The sequence below is a fragment of the Dipodomys merriami genome, unplaced genomic scaffold, assembly GCF_024711535.1.
Source record: "Dipodomys merriami isolate MVZ:Mamm:240054 unplaced genomic scaffold, mDipMer1.0.p SCAF_4, whole genome shotgun sequence".
In the NCBI taxonomy this organism is placed as follows: Eukaryota; Metazoa; Chordata; class Mammalia; order Rodentia; family Heteromyidae; genus Dipodomys; species Dipodomys merriami.
In genome coordinates this window covers 34,365,651-34,387,401 of record NW_027205603.1, presented here as the reverse complement: position 1 = coordinate 34,387,401, position 21,751 = coordinate 34,365,651, and the positions used below count along the sequence as shown (strand labels likewise).

The 21,751-nt window shown below is 40.0% G+C and overlaps 1 protein-coding gene across 1 annotated transcript in view; it reads right to left on the bottom strand.

The window, feature by feature from the left end:
• Rab2a (RAB2A, member RAS oncogene family) overlaps window positions 1-21,440 on the bottom strand; it is an 81,548-nt gene extending 60,108 nt beyond the window's left edge. The window contains exon 1 of the mRNA XM_069990779.1: window positions 21,162-21,440. Within this exon, the coding sequence (XP_069846880.1) occupies window positions 21,162-21,207 (46 nt within the window). The 5' untranslated portion in view covers window positions 21,208-21,440. The remainder of the gene's footprint in view (window positions 1-21,161) is intronic.
• Window positions 21,441-21,751: the final 311 nt, after the last annotated feature.

Genomic DNA, 21,751 nt, shown 5'->3' with positions numbered 1-21,751 from the left:
GCAAGCCTGGATTTAAATATTATGTTCCTTTTGCTGCCACAGAGTTAGAAAAAGAAACATGCCCAAAGCAAGACCCAAATATATGATTCTCCTGCCTCATCCTCCTGAGTTGCTGACTTTGCACCTAACAAATATCACAGAATTTTACTCTTTTTCATGCTATCATTATTGCGCCTAACAAATATCACAGAATTTTACTCTTTTTCATGCTATCATTACAAATGGAGAAAAAAATGGAACATGAGAAACAGTAAAGTCATGCTATCATTACAAATAGAGGAAAAAAAAATGGAGCATGAAAAACAGTAAAGTCTGCCTTCTAAAATAGAAAATTAGGCTGGGTACCAGTGGCTCACACCTGTAATCCTAGCTACTTAGGAGGCTGAGATCTGAGGATCATGGTTAAAAGCCAGCCCAAGCAAAAAGGTCTAGTCTCCAATAAACCACTAGAAAACCGGAAGTGGCGCTGTGGCTCAAGTGGTAGAACGCTTGCCATGAGCTGAAGAGCTGAGGGACAGCTCCCAGGCCCTGAGTTCAAGCCCCACAACCGACCAAATAAAGTAAAATAAAATATTAATAAATTCAGTATGAGAAACTGGAAAGAATAGAGGTTTTACAGTACAACATCACTATTCAAAAATCCATCTGGATTACTTCATAACCCGAGACATCTGTCAAACTAGTTACCATCCATGTGGGGTAGCCTATGCCTGAAATTCCAGCACTTGAGAGGCTAAGATAGGTGCATCTCAAGTTTGAAGCCAACCTGGTCTAGATATGAGGACTTCTCTTGGTGGCTGGAGGTTCAAATGGTAAAATATCAAAGTATTCTACAAATTCACAATTTTAACACAAAGGTTAAACTAAGGATTGTCAAGATTCACTGAAAGAAAAAAACCTCATCTGACCCTGAATAAAGTAATTAATATACTTAAAAATTAAAGAAATCAATTATAATTTATTATTTTTCTTTTAAACAGACTGATTTTAGAATTATTTTCAGGTTGTTAGCTATAATATTGTCCCCTTACCTCCAGAAGATCAATATTCTCCTTTCTTTAAAATTTTTTAAAATTAATTTATGGCTGATATTTTAATTGTATACCATTGCCCTGATAACTGACTGTAGTGGGTAGAGTAGATGTGGCACTCAAAGAGATCAGTAAAATTCTAACTCCAGAACCTGTAATGTGACTTTATTTGGAATACCTTTGCAGATGTAATTAAGGATCAAGATAAATTTACCTAAATCTAATGACAAGTGTCCTTATAAAAGGGTCAAAAGATGAATGGATAAATCTCTCTCTTTCTCCTCTCTCTCTCTCTCACACCCACACACACCCACAATTTTACCAGGAGAATGGATGGAATTGGAGATCGTTATTAAGTGAAATAAAGCCAGACTTATTTAACTTGTTTCACATGAAAATTCTCAAACGCAGAATCTACTGGGACAAAAAGGACATAAAATAAAAGGGGGACTATTAGGAAAGAAGAATAGGATCAAGGGGAGGAGGGAGAGGAAATGAGAGTGGGGTAGAGGAAGGAAGTTCATTATATGTATGTGTGAAAATGTCATAATGAAATTTGTTTTATGCAGTTATATACACTAATGAAAAGAGAGAAAGATAACAAAAAAGGCACAGGGAAGAAAGCCACAGAGGCAAATGAAGGTATGTATATCTGAACCACTAGAAAGCTGGGAGAGGCAAGGAAAAAATCTTCCTGAAGCTCTCAGGAGCCTTGCTTGCTCTGACCTTACAATTTCAGAGTTCTGGCCTTCCTAACAGCAAGAAAACACATTTCTACAGTTTTAAGCTACCAAAATTGTTGTAATTTCTTTCAGTGACCAAAGGAAACCAATACTATAATCAAGAGTTATCTTTCATTCCTTTCTCTTTAGACTTTTATGCTGTTAGTCTGCTTAGTCTTGCTGATTCCTTCTATATTTCCCAGTGCTACCAGTAATGTAATTCAAACATAAGCAATGAGTCGTGAAGGGAAAAAGATATAGGGAATATATAGTGTATTCATCTGAGAAGCCTGTCATCTGAAAGCTACGAAGGAAGGGAAGGTAGTCATTGAAAAAAACATTTGAATACATACCTACTATGTTCTAGGCACTGGAGTTGGCAAAGAAAGGGTTTAAAAGGGGGCTGGGAAGATGGCTCAGAGGTAGAGTGCTTGCCTTGCATGCCTGAGGCCCTGGGTTCAATTCCTCAGCACCACATAAGCAAAAAGAAAAAAGCCGGAAGTGGCGCTGTGGCTCAAGTAGTAGAGCGCTAGCCTTGAGCTGAAGAGCTGAGGGACAGCGTCCAGGCCCAGAGTTCAGGCCCCATGACTGGACCCCCCCAAAAAAAAAACGGTTTAAAAGAAGTTCCCCAAAAGAAGCCCAAAACTTCTTTCCCCTACAAACAAGAAGGTATAGAAACAAGTATGCTGATAATGCAGGAAGAATTGCTAAAGTTTCAATTAGAAAAAGTAGTAAGATGATATGAGAACTGATCCCTCCTTTACTTGATGTAAATCAAATATGTCTGTATCTTTCTTCTACAAGACTGGAACTATCCAATACTGAAACAATTCTAGAACATGATCAAAGCCAAGAACATAAGTGGATAACCACAGCTGAAAGCTCTCTCTTACACACTGGGCCTTTGTACTATTTTTGTACAGGTAGGCTTCAAACTGGAAAGGCTGCTATCTCAGCCTCCCAACTGCTGGTCTTAGTTACAAGCATGTTACACCATATCTAAATAGTACATATTCATTTAGTATTCTTTAACTGCCAGTGGCTTTTCATCCACTTAGTTAATATCTACTCATCTTGAAGACCTAACTCAAGTGCTATACCCTCAAGGAGAGTTCCTGTAACACACACACATCCTTTCACAAAATGAGTTAGACATTCTAATTTTTAAATATGGAGATTTTTCTGGAGGAATATATAAAATAATTGACTTGTTTCAGGAGAAAACAGTACTTTTATTATCAAAGCTGGAGAAGGAACACTGACAATTCTATAATTACCTTGCTCATTCTGGATGTAGCATGAACATCAGGAAATCAAATTTAGACCTATATTCTAGCTAACAGATGAAGTTAGGCTTCATTGAAAGGTAAAAACTGACCTTGTAAAGAGCTGCAAGCAATACTAAGAATTCAGCAACTCTGTGCTAAGCCCCTATAAAAGACTCACGAATGGAAAAGACTTGGCAGTTTATTCCTCCCCCCACATTTGTTTTTCTCTTTTTGTAGTGGATCAAACACAACACCTTGTACATGGTTAGAGGCAAGTGCTCTACAACTGAGCTTCATGCTCAATTGTCTCCCATATTCCTTTCACAAACTCTGTCTTTAAATCCTCAAAGTTTTTATTTTCTTTTCTTTAGTTTTTGCTATTGGGATCCCGTCTAGGAAACCATTATTACATCTAGTTGTCATGTCCTTAAGTTTCCTTTGTGATGAGAGTTTCTCAAGATAGTCTTTGTCCTTGATCTTGACAGTTTTGAGGAGTACTGCTAGGGTATTTTGTAGCATGTTCTGTGCTAGACTTGATTTTTTTTTTCTTTTTCATGATTAGACTGGTGTTATCAGTGTTTGGGAAGAAAACACAGAGGCACAGTGCTATTTTTATAATATCAAGGGTACATACTATCAATGTGACTGATCACTTTTTCAGGGTCTCTAGCAAAGAATCCTTGTCACCATTCCATAATGTACTTTTTAGAAGAAATTTACCAAGGCAGCTCACATTTATAATGATCTTTTTAAATGTTTTAACATAAAAACCTGATTGACTACTTTTAGTACAGACTCATCATCTATCCCCATATATGCCCTTTAGCCCTTCATATTTTTAGTATTATCACATGTATGCATAACATTTAAGAAATAAGAGCTTGCATTTGAAGTATGTACTCTAAAAGTGAAAAACACCTGAAAACTTTTCACTTTCAATTCTTCCTCACTTCCTATAAAATCCTTCATTAATTCTAACTCTTAATTATGATCTTTTCATTTTGACTACAGTTACCTTAGGTAAGGGCCTTACTACTACTTCTTTTGACAAGCACAGTAACTACATAACATCTTCCTAATCTCCAGTACCTATGATTGTATTAGAGATGGATGAGTAAAGGAGACAGAAGAATAAAGATGAGCATTTTTCTTGAAGGGGTTTGTGCAGTACTGAGATCTGAACTCAGGACCCAGCCCTTTTACTGTCAGGTAAGGTCTAATGTTTTTCCCAGGAACCAGTCTGAGGACCTCCTACCTATGACCTCTTTAGTAGCTAGCCTCACAGATATACACTACAAACTGTAATTCTTAGATCTCAGCCTCCTGAGCAGCTAGGATTAGAGGTATGAGCAACCAGAGCCCAGAGGAGGATTTTTTTTTTTGAAGAATATTTCCACTAGGTGCAGTGGTACAAACCTGAAATCCATCACACAGGAGGCCTGTGAACAGGAGGCCAGATTGAGCCATAGTAAGACATTGTTGTCTCAAGAAACACCCATCCACCAAACTATAGCACCTGAGAAATACATTTTTCTGAAGTAGCTTAGAAAGCATATTCCTTTCTCCCAATGACTCCATGTTTAGATACATACATATCGTTATACACTAAGTCTATTGTACATGGTTTCTAAGTAGTATATTATGATATAAATGATTTGTGTCAGCGTTGAACTCTGTAAGCAAAAGAATGATTTCATGTAATTGGCAGATTAAATTAGTAAGAGCCAAAGCAGTAATATGCTAACAGTGACAAAACTAAACTGCTAAATTATACAAAGTAGGTATCAGTTAACATAAGGTTAGTCTGTTAAATTGAAGCACATGAAATAAAAAAAGTAACCTAAACTTATATATTTGAACTGTATGTTTTTTAATGAAGGGCTATTTGGCATCATCAAAATTCAAGTGTAAATAGGAGTTGACCCAGAAATTTGATGTCTTTCATAAACATGCAAGAATGCTAACCATAATGTGGTTAGCAGATATAAAAATATCTGTCCAAAGATGCAAGTAGACATTTGTTGTTTATGGCAACTAAGCACTAGAATAATCTTCTTTGAACTGCCTGGTAGTTGGGTTTAGAAACATGGACCAATGATTAGCCAATCAGAAGTTCCTGTTCAGAACTTGGAATCCTGAGAGGGTGCTGCAATGTCAGGGTCCCTCAAGAGATAAGATCTAGCAGAATCCAATGGCACAGTACATTCCCAGGGTCATCTTAAGTAAGCTATATTGACACAGTAACTTAACTGCAAACTTAATGCCTTAACAGTAACTTTGTTCATTTCCAAGCTTGATTCTACTGCCTGCCTATCAGTTCTGTTACCATTACACATTTTCAATAAAATCAGCTTAACTTTAATTGTTCTGTAATGTTGGTATCCACAAACTCAGACAAACAGAATAAGAAACTGATCATTTATGACTCAGTTAGGAAAAAAAATGGTTGGAAAGAACAAGACAGATTTATATGTGTTGATTAGTATGTCACCTAGAACTTACCGAAGTGAACAAATAAAATCATGGAACAGTATTACTTGTATAATTTATTGGTGGGATTAGGACACGTGCATACATGTACTCATCTCCCTCACACTCTAGGCTTATATATGCACAGAAAAATTCTGGAAGAACATATACAAGCCCTGGTTTACCAATTTTACATACATAAAATATAAGGAAAATATCTATTATCACCGAAAGTATATTAGCAATGCTTGTTCTGACCACATCCAACTACCTCCTTTGGACATGGCATTTAAATAACCAATATCTACTTCTCTGTGACAAAAAAAAAATGGTTACATTAAATGGTGGTCTGCTAAGAAAATTACCAAGAAGCCAATAACTAGTCACACAGAAGATTTTTATTTCCTTTATTCCTCCAAAAGCCCCTGAAAACTATTACTCCATTCTTTTTAACAAGACTTACCCATAGCAAAGACTAAAAATTTACACAAATTTCTAGTGCTTTTCTAGAAAATGAGGAATAAAGCTTTGAAGGTTTTTAGAGGATAAACCCAACTCATTGGCCTGTGTCACACAATGCTCTTCATAATATAGTTCCAAGATTCCTTTAGTCTTTGTACTTCTGTTCCTCCAACTTCCCCAACTCTTAACTCTTACTACTTATTTTGTATAACAACCCTTGTTAAATTCATTACAATTTCAAAGAAAAATAAGTGTGAGGAACTCAGCTCAATTGCTACCACTTAATTAACATGAAGAGGGGCAAGAATACAAACTAATCATATAGCACTATTAGGTAGAGAATTATTCAAAAAAGAATGACCAAATCTGCATGTTTCACTTGTAAGATGGGTTAATGGGTAAGTACGATTACTTGGGGAATATGAATCAGTCGCAGTATGTGGTACTCAGCATACAAAAAATATTCAATGGATTCAGACATTGTGGCACACACTAATAATCCCAGCACTTGAAACCAAGGAGGAAGACTAGGTTTTATGCCAGCCTGGGATACCTACCAAGAGTCTGTCTCCAACAAACTAACCATGTGCACAGTAAATGTTTACTTAAAATCTAAATCTACTATGAGCCATTTACAGTTAGAAATAGTATCCTTCATGATCCTTTAGTACTCTGTTCAAATAGCTATCATATTTGCTTGTAATTATTGTGAGAAACATTCTCCCTTTATAGTCTTGTTCATTTTTCTAACCCACAGGAATCTTTTAATTTTTAAGTCAGTAAGTTTTTACTAAAGGACTTCCATGTTGTGATTCCTTCACTACTCATCAAGATTTTTCTTCATGAATAGCCCTTAGAATTGATTTTAAATTTATTTTTAAAGTATTAGAAATCAAATCCAGCCCTCTACATTTTGTATATGCTACCTTTAAGTCCTACTAAGCAATAACAAAACCCCTGCTTGCAAAGCTCTACTATAAACCAATTTACCCCTTAACAAGCTCTTTCCATTTCGCAAGGTGTATACTCTTTCTTTCTTCTACTCATGGTCCTAGTTCTGCCCACAAAAAGCCATAAAGGGTAAGTCTAAACTCTCTTTAATATGACAGTTTCCCAAGTATCTGAAAGCCATTTATTCTTCTTTAAGATACTTGTGACTACGTTTTTTAAAAATAATTTTTTATTTTGATTAAGTCATTACATAAATTTCACAGTATTGTGAGATAGTGATACTTAAAGTCACAAACACATTCTAACCTTCATGAGGCAAATTGTCATTAGTATGGTCTATAAAGTTTGTGAAGTCTATGAGCTTTGACAATACAGCTATTTCTTCCACATCAAGTGTTAGCTGTTCCCTCTATCTCTCTCATTCCCTCCCTCCCATCGCTGCCCTTGAGTTGCTTGGTTCATTTTCATCAATGCCCAGTGTTTTCCTCTGTTTCCCTCTAATTCTGTGTCCTCCTCCTAGTTTCCCTCAGATATGAGCATATATACCATATGTGGTCAACGGCATGGGGTCATTTAGTAATGATACGACAAGATGAGTGGAGGTCCTTTGTTTCTGGAGTCCTGGTCACTTGTCCTATCTCCTTACGTTTTATATTTAACATCCACATATCAGAGAGACATGTGCCCATCCACATATCAGGGAGACCACGTGCCATTTGTCTCTTTGCTCTTGGCTTACCTCACTCAAAATGATTATTTCTAGTTCCATCTATTTCCCTGCAAATGCCATTATTTTGTCCTATCTAATGGCTGCATAATATTCGATTGTATATAGGTATCACAATTTTTGGATCCATTCATCTGTTGTGGGGCATCTGGGTTGTTTCCATATCTTGGCTATTGTGAACAGTGCTGCAATGAACATGGAGGTGCATGTGTCCTTGTATCTTGGTTCCTGTTGCTCAGGGTAGATGCCTAGGAGTGGTATGGCTGGGAATACTTGTGACTAAGTTTTTACAATGTCGTACTTGATACAATCATGTTATCCTTACTGGACTCCTGAACAGACTCTAGTTTATAGATTTCTCTCTGAAACTTTAGTTTCTATAACTGACTTGCAGTTAGGCCTGGCAGGATAAATCTGTTACTTTGCCTTATATGTGCAACATACTTTTACTCACTGAGCATCACATTTATTTTTTTATATTTTTATTTTTTTGGGGTCCAGTCGTGGGCCTGAACTCTGGGCCTGGGCGCTGTTCCTCAGCTCTTCAGCTCAAGGCTAGCGCTCTACCACTTGAGCCACAGCACCACTTCCGGCTTTTTTCTTTTTGCTTATGTGGTGCTGAGGAATCGAACCCAGGGCCTCATGCATGCAAGGCAAGCGCTCTACCACTGAGCCATCTTCCCAGCCCCCACATTTATTTTTTTGTTGGTTTTACTACCAATCTGATTCATATGAATCCAGGTATGTTAGACCTTAATAAGTTTTAGACGCTTACTGTTATGTAAACAGGAGCCATTCATCTTTTATTTGTATTCATTTTTTATTTAATTCCACCTTGCTAAATTTAGCCAGTCAGTCAGAGTATCATTGTCATTTTGGATAATCTACATCATGCATTATTTCTTTCACCCAAATTGGATTTTATCCAACTTACATTATTAAATGCAAAAATTTGGGACTCCATATGGCAGCTAGCTTCCTCCAGCTTGCCTATATGGGCAGCCTACTATCTACTGTTATTAAATCAGTTAAATATCTGCTTAGCTGTGAAACCAGTAGAACTTCTTCACCGTAAATCCAAGGTTACCCTGAAAGAGTGTAACTAATATCTTTACTTACAGGACTGGTAAATCAACTCTCCAGTCATATAATCATTATTATTTTACATTATGAATGATTATTTATCTAACAAGGGACTGGATTCATCTCAGGACCTCACATGTGCTAGGAAAGGACTCTAGCACTTGAGCCACACTGCTAGTCTTCATTCTTTATTAATTCTTGTATCAAGTAGAGCTCTGCACATTAAGTAATTTGGTACATGTGAACTTTAGTCTCTGAAGCTGAACTAAAAAGACATTACCCGAAGTCATAAGATAACCATTGATCTATAAATTTTTTTGTCAGTTGTGAGGCCTGAACTCTGGGCCTGGGTGCTGTCCCTCAGCTCTTCAGCTCAAGGCTAGCACTCTACCACTTAAGCCACAGTGCCACTTCCCGCTATTTCTGCTTATGCGGTGCTGAGGAATCAAACCCAGGCCTCATTCATGCAAGGCAAGCATTCTACCACTGAGCCACCTTCCCAGCCCCTAAATTTGTCTTTTGCAGATCTACAAAATTATCTTTTTCCAAAGGGGTTCAAAATTGAGAGAAGCCAGATACCAGTGGCTCACTCCTATAATACTAATTACTTAGGAGCATGAGATCTAATGATCACAGTTTGAAGCCAGCCCAGGCAGGAAAGTTCATGAGACATTTTTTTTTTTTTTTGGTCAGTCGTGGGGCCTGAATTCTGGGCCTGGGCGTTGTCCCTCAGTTCTTCAGCTGTAGACTAGCGCTCTACCACTTGAGCCTCAGCCCCACTTCCGGCTTTTTCTGCTTATGTGGTGCTGAGGAATTGAACCAAGGGCCTCATGCATGCAAGGCAACTACCACTGAGCCACCTTCCTAGCCCCATCATGAAACTTTTATCTCCAATTAACCACTAAAAAAGTCAGGAAGGAGAGCTGTGGTAAGTGATAAGAGTGCTACCCTTGAGTACAAAATATCAGGGACAGTGCCAGGCCCTGAGTTCAAGCCCCAGGATCTGCACAAAACAAAAAAAAAGAGGGGAGAGGGGAGAGAGTAGAGGGGAAAGAAAAAAAGAGGGAGGGGAGGCAAGGAGACATGGAGAGAGAGAGAGAGAGAGAGAGAGAGAGAGAGAAAGAGAGAGAGAGAGAGATCACTTAAGCAATATCTATCAAACAGTAGCAACAGTAGGCATAGACAAAATCAAGGTAGAAGGTGACTATTGGCCTTATCCTATTTTTTCTAAAACTGCACCACTTCATTTTCTTGACAGTCCTTTCGGTTTCAATTGGTTCATGTAGAGATCTGAGATAGAAAGGACTTTTTTCTTTTACCGAGTCCAGGGTGAGATCAGAATCAAACAGCTGGTCATTTTGTAATTTACACATGATCTTATTTCTTTCACTTTAAGCAATAAGTTCCAAGTTAGCAAAGTGAATAGCTTTTTCTATAGTCAAAACCTATCCCACTAGCCGGGCGCTGGTGGCTCACACCTGTAATCCTAGCTACTCAGGAGGCTGAGATCTGAGGATCGCGGTTCAAAGCCAGCCCGGGCAGGAGAGACCGTGAGACTCCTATCTCAAATAAACCACCAGAAAACCGGAAGTGGTGCTGTAGCTCAAGTGGTAGAGCGCTCGCCTTGAGCTGAAGAGCTGAGGGACAGCGCCCAGGCCCAGAGTTCAAGCCCCACGACCGACAAAAAAAAAAAAAAAAAAAACCTATCCCACTAAATTTCAGGATGCTCAACAGGAAGAAAAAATAAATATTAGCAGGAAATAAAGAATTTTGCAGCTTACAAGATATCTGCACACATTGTTAACACCAGGCTATCAAAAACTCTGTGAAGTAAGCCAAGGCAGGCATTACTATTGCTTTTTTTTCTTTGAGAAAATTGAAGATGAAGAGGATTGATCATAAATAAGCACTAGAGCCATAACACTCATCAGCATAGTCTAATTATAAATACTAGACTTTTGGAAAGTATCCAAGAACATTATCTAAGAAAATAACCATAGAGGATTTGGAATAATATATTGTTTTAACTAAGATATTTATCATTCATTGTTAAAGATGAGCAAATCTAAAATTCATCTATCTTAATAATGTTGAGAGCAGCAAAGCAAGCATGAATACACTACTTACACAGACATATATACTGTAAGTAAATGAAGGAAAACTGACACTTGAATTTCAAAGATAAATCTCAAGAATTTAAATTAATTGTTCAATTCTACAAACCATTAGAATCTTTCTACAGTAACTTAAAAGGAACAATGCACATCTTGGAAAATTTGACCATCATATTGCTTTCTCTGTGGAACATGTGCTTACTTCACCTTCCTGTAATCTATGGCTTGATCCCTGACTATCTGACTGAACCACAGTGTCATCTGATAGTAGAAATCCTATTCTATTAATAATTACAATGCATACAACAGCATTCAATTTTCTCAATAAAATGCAAACTCTGAGCTGGGTGCTGAGGGCTTACACCTGTAATCCTAGCTACTCAGGAGGCTGAGATCTGAGGATCTTGGCTTGAATCCAATTTGGGCAGAAAAGTCTGTGAGACTCTTATCCCTAATAAACTACTCAAAAAGGCTTAGGAACAAGTGCATAGGCCCTGAGGTTCAAGCTCCAGGACCAGCAAAAACAAAACAAAAAACAAACTCTGATTTAATTTTTTAAGAAATACAGCAATGGAAGCTTCAAGTATTGGTTCTTGCCCAAATCCCAGCCCTTACAGGCTGAGGCAGGAAGACAACAAGATCCAGGCCAACCTGGGCTACACAGCTAGTTCAAGGCCAGCCTCAGCCATATAGTGAGACCCATATATAGCAACAGAAAAGAACACAGGCCCCTAAGGTGGGGAAGAGGCAGATTAGTCAGGATGGGAGTGAGAGTCAACTGATAAATATCTCAAGACACATCTTTGGGAAGAGAGGTGAAAGGTACACTTCTGTAATGTTTATTTCCCAATCAAAATCAAGTTAAAAAATGGAAGGAAAAAGAAAAAAAGGATGAAAAAGTACAGAGGGGGACCTATGTACATGTTGCCCTATGACTAGACTTTGAGGAGCTGGGTATATAGCTCAGTGGCAAAGCACTTGATTAGCATGAGTGAGGCCGTGGATTCCACTTCCATTTCTAGCACCAACCACCAAATAAAACCAAAACAAACCAAAACAAACCCAACAAAAACAACTTCAGATAAAGAGTATCCTGGACTATCCAGGTGAGTCCAATCTAATCCTTAGACGTAGTGAACCTTTCTTAAAGAAAAATAGGATGATGACCTAAAAGGAGTTAGAGATGAAACATAAGAACAATGTGGACCATGCCTTTGAAGGTGGAGAAAGGGGCCCAGTGACCCCCAAAAAAGTGTGTGCATGTGGGAACAGCCCTCAAATGATAGCTAGCAAAGAAACAGAAATCAAAGCCTTACAGCAATATGGAAGTAAACTCTTTCGACAACATGAAATCAGTGACTCATTATTAGAAGGAAAATCCACCTTATTGAAACCTTAATTTTAGTGCCATTTGAGCTGCTCATTTTCTTATAGTTTGCTATTATAGTAACAGAAAATTAATGTCTCCTTCCCTAATTTACATAAAAATTGTAATTTTCTTCTCTTAAATCCTTCTGGAAATAAGGAGGAAATAAATTGGTCAATGCCATGTAAGCCTACTCAGCAGAGCCTACCTAGCACACATTCATCATTCTGAAGCATTAACCATGCCAGGCACTATGCTGCTTTCAAAGAGCTAGCTGAGGCATGCAGATATTAATACTCATTTCTTCCTTTCTCCTTCAGATTTGGCCATAAATACAGCAACTGTCAGCCATACCTGAAATGGGAACCTTTTAAAGAGAGAACTGGGAGAAACATAAGCTTCATCACAGCTATCAAAACTAAAAACTATGAGGTGGGAAACAGGGATGAGGAAGACAAAGGGAAATAGAGCCAGGCTACCCTGGCATGAACAGCCCTAACTTTTCATTCACTCTACCAATTTGTAAGAATAATTTTTTCACCCATGAAATTCTAACTTCATACATGAAGTATTAATGGATTTTAAATGGCCTTTAACACTGGGTGTGGAAGCACATGTCTGTGATTCCATAAGTGGCAAGGTGGATGGAGTTCCCTGCCACGCTGGGCTACAGTATTTCAAGACTAACTCATAAAACCAACAAGGGCTAGGGATGTAGCTCCAGAGTAGAATACTTCCCCAGCATTGACAGTATATAAAGAACTATAAAAAGTGAACAAGTTCTCATGAGAATCTACTAGTGAGACCATGCCAAGAGCTACTGTGATGGAGAATTCCATATAAATCTACCTTGGTATACCTTAGGGATTACTTAAATACAATCTCAGAAAGAAGAAAATTTGACATTAGGAAAGGGAAGACTACTTTTAGAAAAACAGGTTAAAAAAACCTGACAATAACAGAATGTTATAGTACTATTACAAAAACGCTTGCTTAAAAAAATGTATTTTAAAATAGTGATGTCTAGAGCTACAAAAAGAGCAGCTCTGAGAAGACCAAAGTTGTTGGTAGTGAGAAACATAGCAGGAACTAAAAGGGGACAACGAGTTACATATAGTATCTCAGAAAACCAATCATCTTTTTGACAGATACCCTTTGCTTGTAAATGAAGAATAACAGCTAAAATGTAGGGCATTTTAAAACTTGAAAATAAGAAAAGTTGATGAAATCAAATGGGAATGTTTTATGTAGAAGTCCAAAAATAAGAAAAAGTCAAGGAAATCCACATATGGCTGCCTCTGATAGAAAAGGACATAGCCTCACAGCAAGAGGATGAGCAGAGAATAACAAAATGGAGCAAGCACAGCTGGGCCAGAAGGAAAGAAAAAACAGCTGAGTTGTGAAAATCAGGGTCTACCCAAACATAACAACAAAATTAGAGAGCTTAGAGAGATTAAAAAGGGAATGGAAAGAGATAAAGGAGAAAATTAATTTCTTGCTGGAGCAGAAATAGGTGGGACACAAAGAACAAGAGCACCAACAAGGAAGGGGAGGGGCATTATTTGAAATGAGGCTCACTATGGGAGGAAAGGTAAAAAGAAATGAGAAGAGCCAACAGCCTTATGGCAGAAGCAACAAATATTATGGAAAGGAAGCAGCAAAACAACTGAGTAATTAAAAAAAAACCTTCAACAACAAAACCTCACATACATATGACATACACATAGTAGAAATTCAAGTATAAAAGAAGCCCATCATCTAAATTCTAGATGATATTAAGAGGTGTGTTTTATGCATGTTTCAATTTTTATCTATGGACCAAACAACTAAATACACTAAATGAAGGTAAAACTAAATAATTTTAGGCATGCTTTAATTCCTATAAAAAGGAAATCATAGAGCTAAGACTGCCAGTGTACACACGCAATTTCTGCATTCAGGATGCAATGGCAACAGGATGTCTGAGTCCAGAGCCAGCTTTTCTCTACATAGTGAATTCCATGTCATCCACAGCTACTTAATGAAACCCCATCTATAAAATCAAAGGCTGAGCATGTAGCTCAGTGCAAGCATGCTTACTTAGCATAAACAAGGCACTGAATTTAATCTCCAAACCTCATCGCTTAAAAAAAAAAAAAAAAAAAAAAAAAAAGGCGGTGACAGTAGCTCACACCTGTAATCTTAGCTTACTCAGGGGGTTGAGATCTGAGGACCACTGTTCCAAGCCACCCTGGCAGGAAAGTCTGTGAGACTCTTATCTCTAATTAACCACCAGAAACCGGAAGTGGCGCCGTGGCTTGAGTGGTAGAGAGTTCATCTTGAGCTAAAGAACAGAAGGGACGGTGCCCAGGCCGAATTGAAGCTCCATACCCCGCAATAAATAAATAAATAAAAAGCCCTAGATGGATTAATATAAAATTTAAACTAGCAAAAATAAGGAAGAGGTATGTTCACATATATATTCCTTAAACATAGTATTTTTATTCTATAAAACTATTAAGACTATGAATGCATATTATACTGTTCTTTTATATGCATGATACATCTTAGAACAAAAAATGGATAGTTTGCAGCTCTAAACTTCCCAGTTTATTTTTTCCAACTGTCTAAAAATACATTTTTTATTGTGGTTAAATATGTATAACGAAGTTTAAATATCTTAACCACTTTTAGGACTACAGTTCAGAAGTGATATGTGCTTCAGGATGTTGTACAACCATCACCAACATTTACCTCAGAATTATTTTTCCAGATAACCCACAAAATCTAAAAAAACACACAAACAAAAAAACCTTCAAAATTTCAAATTTGGGTCTTCCACAAGAAGTTTTTTCTTTAAAAATTCTACTGAGCTATAGGGGGGTGCTAGCAATTCACACTTGTAATCCTGAGACAGAAGTTCAAAGCCAGCCCCGGCAAACAAATTCAAAAGACTCTTGTTTGTTTGTTTGTTTTGTCGGTCATGGGGCTTTAATTCCGGGCCTGAATGTTGTCCCTGAGCAATTCAGCTCAAGGCCAGCATTCTACCACTTGAGCCACAGCGCCACTTTGCCACTTTTGATGCTTCTGGTTTTCTGGTGGCTAAATGGAGGTAAGGGCCTGCACAGCTGGCTCTGAACAGTGATCCTCAGATCTCAGTCTCATGAGTAGCTAGGATTATAGGCATGAGCCACCAGCACTCCAGCCAAATTCAAAAGATTCTTTTATCTACCAAAAGAAAATGGAGGGAGGGAGGGAGAGAGTTTTTAAAAACTAACAACAATTTAAAAAAAAACCCACCCTCCACTATGTAATCTACTCCCATTCCATCAACTCATCTACTTTCAAACTTTCAATCTCAAGACTTTTCTATCTTAAAATAACATGCATATAGGGCTGGGAAGGTGGCTGCTTGCCTTGCAAGCATGGGGCCCTGGGTTTGATTCCTCAACACCACATAAGCAGAAAAAGCCAGAAGTGGCACTGTGGCTCAAGTGGTAGAGCGCTAGCCTTGAGCTGAAGAGTTCAGGCCCCATGACCGACAAAACAAACAAACAAACAGAAAAAAAAAACCGTGCATACACAAACACACTGCTAGCTAACCTGATGTTGCAACCAAATCGTTATAACTTCCTACTCTAAAATTTCACACAAACTCTTCAGTGAAATAGCCCATGCTTTGCATATTAATTTTCCAGTCTCTTATAAAAAGATCTGATACTCCTTAAAAACTTCAAAACAAAAAGGAAAAAAAACTTCACAATAGAGAAAGGCCCATCTCACCAACACCAGTTGTCCTACAAGTAGATTTTTTCATCCCTAAAAGTAACTAACTGTAGAGCTTATGAATTTTTTTCTACACATTTATACTGTATACTTAAAAATCCATAATTCTTTTAAAAACACAGAGGAAACCATATGTTACACTTCTGGACCTTACTTTGCCCCGCCCTATTCACTTCTTTCTGTTTTGTTTATGAAACAGGGTCTTATATAGCCCAGGCTAACCTCACACTGAAGAGCCCCTGCTTCAGCCTTGTGAGTGCTGGGATTACTGAAGTGAACCACCACACTAGTTTGTCATTCACTGCTTAATCCAACAGTGTGGCAAAATACTATGGTACTCCTGCCATTTTAACCAAATGTCTTCTGGTTTCTAGAGCATTTGACACTGTGACCCCATCTTTTCTGAGATTTGTCTCTTCTGTGGACTCAATACTGTAATTCCAGATCTTTCTATTTGATTCATATTTCTAAGTCTCTTCATCTGATAATATTCCCTACCATCACACTCAAGCTTTCTCTTTCAAAATTCATCACCTACTTCATTTCAGAAACTCCATCAGATCTCCATTTGTCAATAATTTTGCATGTGCTCCATAATTATTCTCATCAAATAAACAAGAGCTTGCTTTATGGGAGTATGATATATAATTTCACTCTGCAGCTATTTGAAACACGTTAAAATCAACAAGCCTCTATCCAAAGCAAGGGAGAGGACAGATAGAGAAGTAAATCTGGGAAGAAATTTCTCAGAGTAGAAATTTATTAATAAACACTTGTTATAAGCAATTATATTTCCCTACATTGTAATTCCAACAGTTCCAATGATGAACACTTGGATAATTAGTAATCCCTTTTTGTTGTTGTTGGTCCTGGGGCTTGAACTCTGGGCCTGGGCTATCCCTCAGCTCTTCAGCTCAAAGCTAGCACTCTATCACTTAAGCCACAGCGCCACTTCAGCTTTTTGTTTATGTGGTGCTAAGGAATGGAACACACGGCCTTATGCATGCAAGGCAAGCACTCTACCACTGAGCCACCTTCCCAGCCGAGTGTTCCCTTTTATTAGTACCCAAATCTCTAATCCAGGTTACTCTCCTAGCTCCAAATGCATACTTCCTCTGAGCTAAAGATTTCTCCCATGCCCATATGGCAAATTCATCTCATGGCTCTAATTTCAGCTCAAACATCACCTTTTCAATAAAGCTTGGCATCACCTCCCCCAAGGGCACACAGGCTTATTAAAACTCACTGAATGCCTACCATTGTTATCTAAAACACAGTCAAGGGGCTGGGAAGGTGGCTCAGTGGTAGAGTGCTTGCCTTGCATGCATGAGGCCCTGGGTTCCATTCCTCAGTACCACATAAGCAAAAAGAAAAAAAAAAAAAACAGAAGTGGCACTGTGGCTCAAGTGATAGAGTACTAGACTTGAGCTGAAGAGCTGAGGGACAGCACCCAGGCCCAGAGTTCAGGCCCCACTACTGGACCCAAAAAAATAAAACAAAATAAAAAAATAAAATACAGTCAACAACATTTCTAACAAAAATTATTTAAAATCCAAGCAGAAACAGAGGAGGAAAAGCACTGGAACAGAGAATGAAGTGTAAAGAGGAAGGAACTAATGCAAGAGAGAAAGGTGGGGTTTCTCATTATCTTAAAAGTAAGAAGAGAGCCAGTGTGGCCAGAGCTTATAATTCCATCCCTTAGGGAAGGAAAAATCTCCCCTTCAAGGACAGTCTTGTCTACGATCAAGAAAAACAAAACAGAACAAAAAGAAAAAAATCCAAAGAACACAAACATAATAAAACAGTAACAAATTTTTACAATCTTTCTTTTTTTTTTTTTTGTCAGTCATGGGGCTTGAACTCTAGGCCTGGGCGCTGTCCCTGAACTCTTCAGCTCAAGGCTAGAGCTCTACCACTTGAGCCACAGTGCCACTTCTGGCTTTCTGGTCGTTAACTGGAAATAGAGTCTCACAGACTTTCCTGCCAGGGCTGGCTTTGAACTGGCCACTAGCACACTCTTCTTTTTTGAGGCAGGGCAAGGGCATTTCAGATAGAAGTAAAGTTTGTGCCTATCCATAACCTGGCTAAGAGGCAAAAGAGTTAGTGGTGAAGTTAAAATGGTGCACACATGCCAGAAATTTAGGAGCAAAAATAAAAGGTTTGCCAGGCACTGCTGGCTCACACCTGTAATCCTAAATACTCAGGAGGCTAAGAGTTGAGGATCACTGTTCAAAGCCAGCCCAGGCAGGAAAGTCTGTGAGACTGTTCAATTAACCACCAGAAAACTGGAAATGGTACAGTGGCTCAAGTGGTATAGTGCTTGCCTTGAGCTGAAGAGCTCAGGGACAGTGCCCAGGCCTGAGTTCAAGCCCCAAACTGAAAATAAATAAATAAATAACAATTTTTCTCTTATTTTTTTACACTTTAGGTCAGGCTTAACAACTTTCTACTTTATATGTCTAGATTTAAATGGTATTCCCATAAATTATTAAGACACCACTAATAAAAGCTACCTTAAAACTATATTTAGTTGTACAGTAAAAAGTTATCATTATGTTCCTGTAAATTTTAAAACTGCTTTGAAAGATGGGTCTTGTATAAGGAAAAATGCAGTTTCTTCTAGGAAAAAAAAAATCAAAGCACTTTCACACATTTATTATTTTACAACACATACAACTGATAGCAGGAAAAGCCAAGAATGACTGATTTAAAGGCTAGGCAAAGTGAGTGACAGGGAAATTAGCAATTCTAAGATGCATCTTTTTTACATTATAATTTTTTTAAATCAAAATGGGACACAAACTACTGACTTAATACCATCTTTACAGGCACAAACTACTGACTTAATATTATCTTTACAGGGGAGGGCCACATTATAACTATGGGTATTCTCTGAATTAAGTAAATATAGTCTAAGATTTTAAGCACAATCAATAAGCAAGAAAACAACAGACATGTGCTACAGAAATCTAACTTATTCATGTATATTAATAGGAACACAGTGGCATCGGATTATTAATTTAACTACATGTATATGGTTTACTTTTTGTTTGGCTCTTTCTGAAACACAGAGTTAACAGGACTATGATCAAATATGGAGGCCTACACAAGTAGGCCTCCACAAAATAAAGCAGTCTGGGTATTACAGCAGAAGAATGCTACAACTTCAAAGACATTAACTTCAAAAAAGAAATAGTCACTTTCAACCAGGAAATCAGGAAAATCTTGGCATAGTCAATAGCTCGATGTATGTTCAATCTGCCTACCTCGGGTAAGAATTCTAAGGACTGATAATATTTTATGGGAAGAACTGTGGCAGAAGGCATTCCAAGTAGAGGGAGCAACAGGGCCCGGAGAATCCCCAGAAACCAATGGCTAGACTTTCCTGGCAGAAGCAAGATGAGGAGCAGGGAAAGTAGACAGGGACTAAAATATGGAGTTCGCTGAAGGTCAAACTAGAAAAATGTGAGTGAGCAAACTATACAAATGTCAGGAGCTGCACCCTGACACCCATCTTCAGAAAGATTAAGCTGAGTGAAGAGTACTGGTTGAACTGGAGTGGAGGAAGTGCTACCCTACACAGTCCAGTGTCAAGTATTCAGTGTCAGAACTAGGTCATAACAGCAGCAATGCCAAGAAAGGAGTGTCTTCCATTTGAATGACATAGGGCACTTTTCATGAAAATGGAACCCAGATACTCCCTAACAATACTTCATTTATCCATCGTAGAGACACTGGAAGACAACCTGCGAAGTCTAAGGTCGCTGCTGCTCATATAACCAAGTGGCCAGAATCACTCTTCTATTTTTCAACATCTCTATCCAACTCCATTTTAATAACCTAAATGAATTTAGAATGCTTCTTCCTTCTCCTTCCAAATGTAGTACATTTTAAAAAGTTTATAAATCTGCTACATTTGCAAAACATTGCTTTATCCAGGATTTCACAAAACACTTATTCCCAAAACACTCAGAGACAGATACAGACACAGATACACACAGACACACACACCGACACACAGAGACAGAGACAGAGACACACACAGAGACAGACACAGACAGACAGACACACACACACACATACACACACAGAGAAAAAAATCCTCCTGAAAAACACTAAATTGCAGCAGAAAAGTTTTCTTCTAGGAGGGGGTCAACTTGCTTCCACAGTTACTTATAGAACATGCTTCATCATTAGTGCAACCACAAGCCGCTGCTTACATTTCCCAAGTTGTGCAAAGGGTCCAAAGTTGTGCAAGAGTCACCACTGAAATCAGACTCTGGTATATTAATAGTTGTAACACCTGCACAAGCCTTAGGTTTATTATTAGATTCAAAGTAATGTCCAAATCACAGGTATTAAAATTATTTTACAATTGCTTTATTTACTTCTCTGAGGGTTTTTTTGTTTCCGCTTCAAGCTTGTGACCACAACCTTGACCAACTAAAAATATCAACGACCTCTGCACATGCACAACATACGAACACATTTAGAGCATTGCACGGCTCGGCCTTGCCTTACCACCAAATCAAATAACCCCAGGTTACACGTGGCAAGTGGAAGAACTCTACAGCGGGTTTAAAGGGATTGCTCAGCCGTCAAGTCACGTGATGTGACCTATCCTGACTTGGGAGCTGAAGGGGTTAAAAATGAGAATTTCAAAGGTTTCTCTCGGCTGGCTGGCCCCCATCGATCGGGGTGCGCCTGGTCTAGGCCTTTGTCGGATTCGTGCAGGTCGCAAAGAGGCGAGACCGTGCAGGGAAATCAGGACCCCAGCCCTGTCACCTGCTCTACTAGGTCGGCCTCCCTCTTCCTTTTCGGAGGGGGGGGGGCAGCGAGAGACCCAGGTGACGGCCCCGGGGACAGGGTGCCAGCCATCGGAGTCCGAGCCCTGATGGCTCTGGGCCGGGTCCCCCGTGCGGTCACACACAGGCTCCCGACAAGGGGTGGAAAGCGGCAGCCCCGGGGCTGGGCTGCAGGCCCGGCCGGGGCGGAGGTGGCAGGCCGGGCCTGGCCAGGCCGCGGCCGCTCGCAGCGCCCACGTCACCAGCTCCAGCACTGCGGAAATGGAGCGACGCGGGCGGGCGGGCGGGCGGGAGGCGCCGGGCGGAGTCCGCGCCCGCGCCGCCGCCCGGCGCCGTTTGCCCCTCAGCCGGGACCTGAGGGCCGCCGACACCCGCCCGGCCGCGCACAGGGCCCTCACCTGTGTCTCCGATGATGATGTACTTGAAGAGATAGGCGTACGCCATGGCCGCGGCCGCTCCGTGCCAGGGCACACGGCTCCTCCTCCAGCTACTGCTCCTCCTCCGCGCCCCTCGCCCCGGCGCCGCTCAGCCGCGAAACACCAGGCCCCGCCCGCCGCCGTCGCCGTCAGTCGCCGGGAGTCCGAGGCCGAGAGGAAGCACGACAAACTGACAACCGCGGAGGGCAGTGAGACAGCGCCCGGCCGAGCCCAGCCGAACAATAACAGCCACCGCGGCGCCTTCGCCCCGCCTCCGCGCCGACCCGGAAGTGCTGCAGCCGCTGGCGCAGCCGGAGGAAAGGGGAGGAGCCCCGCACGCCGGCCGCGCCCGCCTGCCCCGGAGCTCCGCCCACCCCGCCGGAGCCCCGCCCCGCGCAGAGCCTGCCGTGCCGGGTCCTCCCCGTGCTCCCCGAGCCTCGCCGGCTGGGCGAGGCGCACACCGATCTTCTAGCACGTTTGAGCGGGCGGCCCGGGCGGCCGGATGACCGTGGGGAGGTGGGGGAGGAATGGGGATTCGATTACGTCGCTGCCCCACGCGCCGGCGCCGAGGC